The sequence below is a fragment of the Chanodichthys erythropterus genome, chromosome 12 (genome assembly GCF_024489055.1).
Source record: "Chanodichthys erythropterus isolate Z2021 chromosome 12, ASM2448905v1, whole genome shotgun sequence".
Lineage (NCBI taxonomy): Eukaryota > Metazoa > Chordata > Actinopteri > Cypriniformes > Xenocyprididae > Chanodichthys > Chanodichthys erythropterus.
In genome coordinates this window covers 44,487,903-44,496,526 of record NC_090232.1, presented here as the reverse complement: position 1 = coordinate 44,496,526, position 8,624 = coordinate 44,487,903, and the positions used below count along the sequence as shown (strand labels likewise).

General features: G+C 43.3%; 1 protein-coding gene across 1 annotated transcript; it reads right to left on the bottom strand.

The window, feature by feature from the left end:
* Positions 1 to 4,416: 4,416 nt before the first annotated feature.
* On the bottom strand, positions 4,417 to 8,339 carry dla (deltaA). Its single transcript, XM_067404331.1, is given in 11 exon segments — positions 4,417 to 4,536; positions 4,539 to 4,632; positions 4,730 to 5,558; positions 5,647 to 5,863; positions 5,965 to 6,134; positions 6,353 to 6,483; positions 6,577 to 6,637; positions 7,408 to 7,665; positions 7,742 to 7,802; positions 7,888 to 8,187; positions 8,271 to 8,339. Coding segments are annotated over 11 exon segments (2,295 nt in total). The 5' UTR covers positions 8,325 to 8,339.
* Between the last annotated feature and the right edge of the window lie 285 nt (positions 8,340 to 8,624).

The following is an 8,624-nucleotide window of genomic DNA, read 5'->3' as shown; positions in this document are numbered from 1 at the left end:
CCCAGTTCACATGTTCTTCTTATCTGTGTTCTTCAGTTATTTCCAGCTCTGCCCGCTCAGCCTCAATTTCTTCCCTGGTCAGTTTTCCAACTTCACCTGCTGGTAATGGCGCATAAATAACTACAGTCAGCGGACGTGAACCAAGCCCTCACAGCTCAGTTAGATGTGACTGATGACTTTGCGATTTGAGTACGCTACTGTTTAGTATTTTAGCATCCATGTTGTGCTGGAATATAGTGTTACGTCTGTTCCCTGAGGACTCTACATGATCGGCTCATTAAAATGCAACGGGATCACAGAGCAAACCTCTTATTCCCTTCTTTGTTTTCCATGAAGTCACATTGATGCCAGCTCAAGATCTAGTGCTAATTGAAGTGCAGAACGCTTACACAGTTTGATCTTGAGTTGCTTGCGCAAAACTACCTTTCTGCACTTGGCAGAGGCCTTCTTAAAAAAAGTGATCTTAAGATTGCTCTATAATTTTAATATTAAAGGCCATGCCCATATTTGTTCTTTAGACACCAATCATTAAATAATTTAAATTTAATTCGATTTTTACATCTTCTACCCTTCTTCTGCCCATGCATGCGAAACTCACCACAATCATGCTAGAGTGTTCTGGTTGGTTGTCAGGGCATTGCTATGACCCTGCAAAGGTGTTCTGAGTTGTTGCTAGGGTGTTGCTATGAGGCTTCCATTGTGTTGCTATGAGGTTGATATGGTGTTTTGAGTAGTTGCTAAGGCATTGCTATCAGATTTCTAGGGTGTTCTGAGTAGTTGCCAGGACGTTGCTATGTGATTGCTGGAGTGTTCTGGGTGGTTTTGAGGGTTTGAGATTGCTAAGGTGCTTTCAGTAGTTGCTAGGGCATTGCTGTGTGATTGATAGGGTGTTTTGAGTAGCCAGGGCATTGCTATGAGATTGTTGGGATGATCTGAGTAGTTGCTAGGGCGTTGCTTTGTGATTGCTGGAGTGTTCTGGGTGGTTTTGAGGGTTTGAGATTGCTAAGGCACTTTCAGTAGTTGCCAGGGCATTGCTGTGTGATTACAGGGGTGTTCAGGGTGGTTATAAGGGTTTGAAATTTTTAAGGTGTCTTGAGTAGTTGCCAGGGTGTTGCTATGTGATTGCTAGGGTGTTCTGGGTGGTTTCGAGGGTTTGAGATTTGTAAGTTGTTTTGGGTGGTTGTCAGGGTGTTTCTATGTGCTGTGAAAGTGCAGTTCATTATTAGTTCATGTTAACTAATGTAGTTAACTAATGTTAACTAATGAACCTTATTGTAAAGTGTTACCATGATTGCTCAGGTGTTTTGGGTGGTTGTTAGCACATGGCTACTGTATTTCATTTTAAATAAGTCACACCTGACTACGTTGCACTGGGTAAAAATTGCATTGTTGAGAGAAAAAAAACATAAGGTGCATCTGTATGTAAGTCATATGTTATTACTACATTCAGAAATAATTTAAAATGCTTATAGATAAAACGATACATTTCCAAACATAATAAACGCTATAAATATGAATTTTTGTTCCCTTCATTCCACAAAAAAATCTTTTACAATTCTCTCTCATTCGGCACCGATCTAAAAATGTGTGCTTTGCTTGACATTAATTGCATAGAATAGTCGCTATGGAATAGCATGTTTCAGATGCAGCATGTGGTTGCTAAGGTGTTCTGGGTGGTTGTCAGGGCATTACTACGAGGTTGCTCCTGTGTTCTGAGTGAATGAGTTTTATTTTATGAGAGTTATGAGGTTGCTAAGTAAGGGATTTTGAAAAATTCATAACTTTAAGTATGAGCAGTAATAAGACTTGTTTTGGTCTAAATAAAGTGTAAAACTGCCTAAAATAAAGCTTTTAATTATTGATCTCAGGGTCAATATGTAAATTAAGTGAAGTGCTTCTTTTGCAATGCAATGTGAAGTAGTTTCAAGCTACGTTCAGATGTGAAATATCAGAGAAGACCAAGAGATGTGAGCTGAAGGGTCTCCATTGTGTCTCTCATCCATGGCCATGTGGGGTCTAGCTGGTGTTTTCTGCCTGCAGGACGCTTTGACTCAGGAGGACAGACAACATCTGTCGTTCTTTGCCCCCTCCCTTCCCTCCATTCATAGGCACACACTGCCTCTCCCAAATGGTGCCCTTTTGTATCGGCTATTGTCCGCTACTACATTGTGTGACTCTGCCTGTTCCCCAGAGCTCCATTGATGAGTGTTGTAAGAGACCTCAGCCAGAACTCCTCTGAACTTCTCCTCCAGCTTAATGTTTAGCCATAAAAGCTCAACAAAAGACATTTTGTTCTCTAGCTACTTCAGTGTTAGGATACAAAATCTCTTGCAAAGTTTTTCTTAATCGAAAGCACAAACGTTTTTTAAGAGAACAGCATTAAACACTTTTTTTGGGGGGGTTATTTTAGTCATGCGTGTTTGAACTCAAGAAAGTCTTTCCCGCCAAAACACCTGCCAAATAGTTTCATCCATTTAGGAAATCTGCCAACTAGCTCAAGGTCCCCCCCCCCCCCTCAGCTCTTCCCAAAGCTTTAAATTTTTCCCTCTAGTCAAGTTGGAAAACTTGTAAACATCCTGCAGCTATTTGACGCCTTTTCTCAAAGGCCCTTCTCTTGAGCGATGCACCCGCGGCAGGCAGAATGTGGGGTAAAGCGATGAATAGCCCAGTATGGGGTGACCAAGAGGCCAGAGCAGATGTTAATGATTAGCTTCGTTCTCATCCCTATAAAGAACCCGCATCCCAATCTATTCCCTATTTTCTAAAGAACCATTTCCAACCCTTACAGAGTGGCACACATAGAAGTCATAAATCCAACACCCAGAAAAGACGCGAATCACTACAAAAGAGGCTTAAAAGAAAAGAGGCTCCAATTTAGCAGCATCTAAAGGTTTTGCAGTTTGTTTTTGGTGGTTCATGTGTATGTTCATGTGATTTATAAGTTTGTCTTTACTTTAGACCGACAAAGCTGAAATAGGAAGTGTGAAAAAGGAGTGTATGGTGTAGTAGAGTTAATAAAACGATAACATATTCAATAGTTCATAATCTTTATTTGGAAAAATAATTTAAGCTAAAACTTCATTCAGAGAAAGGAAATCAAACAAAAACCTGTTAATGAAAACAATAGCATTAATAACATTTTTTACAATCCTTCTTTAAATATCTTTTTCTCAAAACATCCCAGCAACCCGAAGTGCCTTTGCAAGTAACAGGAGCAACTTAGGAAAAACACAAACTTAAATAATCTTAAAAACATTACAAATATTTAGAAATACAACTTAAATAAAAATAAATTAACTTAAATCATACAACTCTTGTTATAAAAATGAAAACAAAAACATACAAACAAGGATATTATTCATCATCAACACAAACTTATTTTCTTACGTCGAAAAACAAATTACATACATTTTCTAAACCATAATGCAAAAAAGCGGAGGCTTGGAAGACTTTGAGATTTTTTTTTTTGAGCACTTATTTTTCCCATTTACACAGTGATCAAGTAATACACATAGTTTCCACTGGTCATGTGACAGGATATGACATCATGTGACATTTTAACCCAGTGCTAGACAGGCCAGTATGGCTGAACATCCACCGTTTTGATGTAGTCCCTTGTACACTGACTTGTGGGGCCAGCAAATGTTGCCAAAATATTGCTAAAATGTTGTCACAACTTTGCCACGGTGTCGCTGAGACAGTCAACGGCAAGACGATTTGTGACACATTTATTTTAAACTACTTCCTTAACATCCTTAATGTTTGGTGCAGTCTCTGGGCACAGTAAAAGCCTGTGGGAATTATTGGCGAAAAACCAGCAAATGTTGCCAAAATATTGTTAAAACATTGCCACAATGCTGTATTGGACATCACATGGCAAAACACTGCGATACTTTACTTTTCTTGTATCTTTCTGTTTCCATTTTTTTCCTAATGCCATTTTCATGTGTGATGAACCCACGATAATAAAAAAACTTTAAAAATGGACACATATTGTCCAACACCTTTAAAATGGCTTTACAGGTAAATTTTACAACTACATTTGAAATTTCAATGACACTCCTGCCATCTTTATCATTTCCACAAGTTTCCAAGCCTACAGGCCACCACTGCCTGTGCCTCTTTCAGTACAGAGAACCAGCTCATCCTGAATATCAGTTAATCAGTCTTAGTTTCTCAGCAGCAGTAGTCACGAGGTGGGACGTTTCCACCTAAGGTTTCGAGCAGCAGCATTTTCTTAGGGAGTTCAAAATGTCTCCCATAGGACACAATGAGCATCGGCTTCCTGCAGGCCCATTACACCTGAGATGGACAATAAAAAGTCTGTTAGTTCCCAGATTCAAGGTAAGAATGCTGAATGGATGTACATTGTTTGCATGAAGTAAAATGCCACTCACCTCAGTTGCAATTACACATTCATCTTTTTCCTCCGACATCACCATGACGGATTTGTATTTGGTGTCGACACAAGCCGACGTGGATGCCGATGCACATGCCGACGCACATGCTGACTCGGAATACAGCGAATCGGAATAGTTTGATTCTGAGTACTTTGATTCTGAGTACTTTGATTCAGAATACTTTGATTCAGAATACCTCGACTCTGAATATTTTGACTTTTCTGATGCATCGCTGTGAAGAACAGAGAGAGCAGAGTGTTAGCATTGCATACTTTTTATAGGAAGTTGAGTTATTGCTTACAGGACGAAATCTCGAACACCATTTTTACCTTTTCAGACGTTTCCTGCGCTTCTCCTCAAACTCAGAAGAGTCCTGCAGAGATTGGCACTTTACGTCCTCGCAGCTATCGGACAACTCCTTCGCCGTCATTTCCTTCCCGGCATGCTCCAGTTTGACCTCGTGCTTCACCTCATATTTTACTTCATGTACCAGGTTGTAGTCTGCAGGTGCATGTCGTGTCTTATAGCTCCTCTTCTCTGTAGTCATGCTCAGGTCGTCATGATCGCTGTGAAAATCGATCTTCTTGTTGATGTTCTTGACAGGTGCTGCTCCAACGACACTTACAGCCAGATCTTTGTCACGGTGGCAGTTGTTTGTAAGGTTGTTGATTGTTTCATTTTCGCCGTTGGCGACCTCCTCTTCTCTATCCCGCCGGCGCTGCTGAACCTTTGAGCGAACGCACACCACCACCACGGCACATGCGACTACCAACAACAGCACCAGCAAGACTCCCGACCCCACAGCAGTCCAGGGAACGTCGCTGCCTATTTGGGACGCTCTGTCCGGAAGCAAGAACTGGCAGTTGCGTCCTCCATATCCCGGGACGCAAGCACACACATAGCGGTTGTTCCTCTCGTGGCAGGTGGCGCCGTTATGGCAAGGGTTGTGTTGGCAGCGGCTCACAGGTGAACTGCAATTTCGTCCAGTGTAACCAGGTGGGCATGTGCAGATGTAACCACTGGCGCCTTCTTGGCATGTCCCGCCATTTTGGCAGGGGTACAGCGAGCACTCGTCCCCTGCGCGATCGCAGTTCATACCCGTGAACCCTTCTGGACACTGGCACAGGTACGAGTTCACCAAGTCGACGCAGCGTGCACCTGTGGATCGAAGAGGGGGGAAGAATGAGGTTCTGGACTTGTTTCAACACAAAGATCTGTGAAGTTGAAATCCAAAAGTGCATCATACCGTTTGAGCATGGACTGGAGGAGCAATGGTCGATCTTCTTCTCGCAGTTGAACCCTGCGTATCCAGTGGGACACTGGCAGAAGTAGCCACCCTCCGGGTTGTCGGCGCAGCGTCCGCCGTTAAAGCACGGCCCATCCGCACACGTCATGGCACTAAGCTCGCAGTTGTTGCCGTAAAAACCAGGCGGACAGGCACAGCTGTAGGTGTTCTCCATGTCCTGTGAAAGCAAAAGAATATGTGAGTGTTTTATTGCAAAAACATTGGTTTGTATGTGATTGTATACAAGTCTAAATCTATATATGAAGCATTTACACTTACAGTGCAGCTTCCTCCGTTGCGGCAGGGGTTGCCTGTGCATTCGTTGACCTCAATCTCACAGCTGGCTCCAGTGAATCCTGGGCGACAGGAACAGGTGTAGCTGCCCTGACCGGTGTTACTACAAGTGGCTCCATTCAGGCAGGGCTTATGATGTGTGCAGTAGTTCAGATCTATAACAGAGGCGGACATATGTTTAGCATTAATCTGACCGAAAGCAGCAACACATGGTTGGACCGCAGCTGGACAGCTGTTGCTCGCTCTTTCTTTGTCGCCTTGAGTACTTGTGAACTCGTGTTTCTCTTTCAGCCAGCCTCTCTCCTCTCTACCAAACATCCTTCTAGTCTTTCAAGGCCATTTTAAATGCTTTTCTTTGATCTTTTGTGCTTACCTTGGTTGCAGAAGAGGCCTCCCCAGCCTTCCTGGCAGTTGCATTGCCATGGTTGCTGACAGGTCCCATGAAGGCATCCTGGGTAACGTATGCACTCATCACAGTAGCGGCCTTTAAAGCCTACTCTGCACCTGATGCACAATATAAACCAAATCATCCGGTTAGAAAATCAGTCCTGAATGTGATTTCAACAGCTAATGATGCGAACATTGTGATGAACGTACTTGCACTCTCCGGGTTTCTCGCAGAAGCCATGCTCCTCGTCACATCCCGGGAGGCAAATTGCTGTAAAGAGGATAAAACACCTACATTAGGATCGAGGAGCCACATTTTCTTATTTTAACTTTCCGTAAATCCAAACTAACACATTTTTCGTCAAATAAGAAGGGATGGTGGAATCACTTCAACCCATTAGCATTCTCCCTTGCTAAAAAAATACCAAAATCTCCTAATCACCACTGAAGAATTCCTGCTTAACACATGACAACAATGGGGTGCTCACAAACAAGGGGACCCTTCTTTCCTCCCTCTCTTCACTGTGGGTCAAAACTTTTTTTCTCCCCTGTGCTCTCAATGTCTCCGGGTAGGGAAGATAAGAGTGGACAGCTGGTGTATGCGCGGCCAGCGGGCGACAGCTGCTCCATTGTCTGCGCACTCCCGGCAGCTGCCCACTTCAAACAATACCTCCCCTCCGCCAGCCAATCAGCAGCCGGCCCACTCCGCGAGCAACCAATCGAACGGCAGCATGTAAATTTATGGCACGCGTGAGATTATTCCTAAAAACTTTCCTCCTCCCGACTGGAATAAATCAAGTGGTGTGTTGTGAGAGTGGGCTGGAAGGGGGAGTGTGAGTGTGGGGGGCAGGGTTTTAGTTACAAGTTGTTTGTAACCGTTAACTTTGTTTTTTTTCTTTTCCCCCTCTTCCTTTTTTTCTCCCTCTCTTTTCTAAATAACAGCACTTTCCAAATCTGGGTTGAGATTTTCAAACAACATTTACAGAGTATGCAATGTTTCCTATACCTATTAATTTATTAATATACAATATTTTTACTCACGTTCTGTGCAGTACTGGCCCTTCCACCCTGCGTCGCAGATGATTTCTCCACGTTCTCCGCAGGTGAAATGACCGAATGCGTCGTCCCTGGGCCGGCAGAACACGGAGCATCCCTCGCCATAGTAGTGCTCATCACACACAAAGCGGTAGGAGTACTTGAGCTCAGTTCGACCCACGCTGTGCAGGTCCTGGGACCAGTCCTCGCCCACAGTCAAGTGCCTCTGGGTGGTCATGGTGCTGATGATGCGCTCTGGGTTTTCTGTATAGAAGATGCACATTTTTCAGTCATGCCGTTCAACAGTATTCAAATTAACTTTTGTTATCGTATCACATACCTGTTGTCAGATCCTCTTTGGAATCAGCATGCACCGCTTCAATGATAAGAGAAAAAGTTCCCTGCAACAGCAAACAAAACAGATTCATCAGACCATCTGACTTTTTAATTTCTTCTCAAAGTCTGTGTGCTAAAAAGGGTACTCACCGGCCACGTGAAACCGAAATTCATCCTGATGGGATTGGTAAAAGAACCATCTGGTAAGGTATCTGGCACTTGGAAAGAGTTGGACCCCAGCACAGGGGTGACGGTGCCTCCGTAGGTGCAGGGTGGCTCTGGAGATGCATTGGGCTGATAATGTTTTAAGCAGATGCGGAAAAAAGTCTTGCACTCGCACTGCTGGTATGGGGTGGTAAGCCCACCTTTACAGCAGTTCTTGTTGCCTTGTACGCCCTTCTTGTTCAAAAACTCCTGCAACTTCAGCTCGAAGACGCCTGAGGAAGACGCCTGGAGAAGAATGAATGAATTAGATCTAAATGTGATAGGAATGAACACATTACTTTATTCTGACATGAGCAATGAGTCCTTACCTGGCAGAGCAGCATGTACAGGATGGAGAAGAGCAACAGTAAATGGCGTCCCATGATGAATAAATAAATAAATAAATAGGGTTAAAAAAAAAAAAAAGTCTTTGAGCTGCTCCCAGATCAGTCTCGTATTAAATCGCTGATTGATTCATTGGAATAGGCTTGCTTTCAAAAGAGACTGAGCTTGAACGCAGTTCCCTTTCATGTCAAAAGAATTCCCAGTTCTTCCCCGGAAAAAAAGTGTGTCCAAAAGAAACCGAAAGTCCCAAATTAAAATAAACGGACTTGTTGAATTCCGTCGGAATGATATAATCCTCAAAATTCGGAGTGTACTCTCTCTCTCTTATAGTTCCTTCT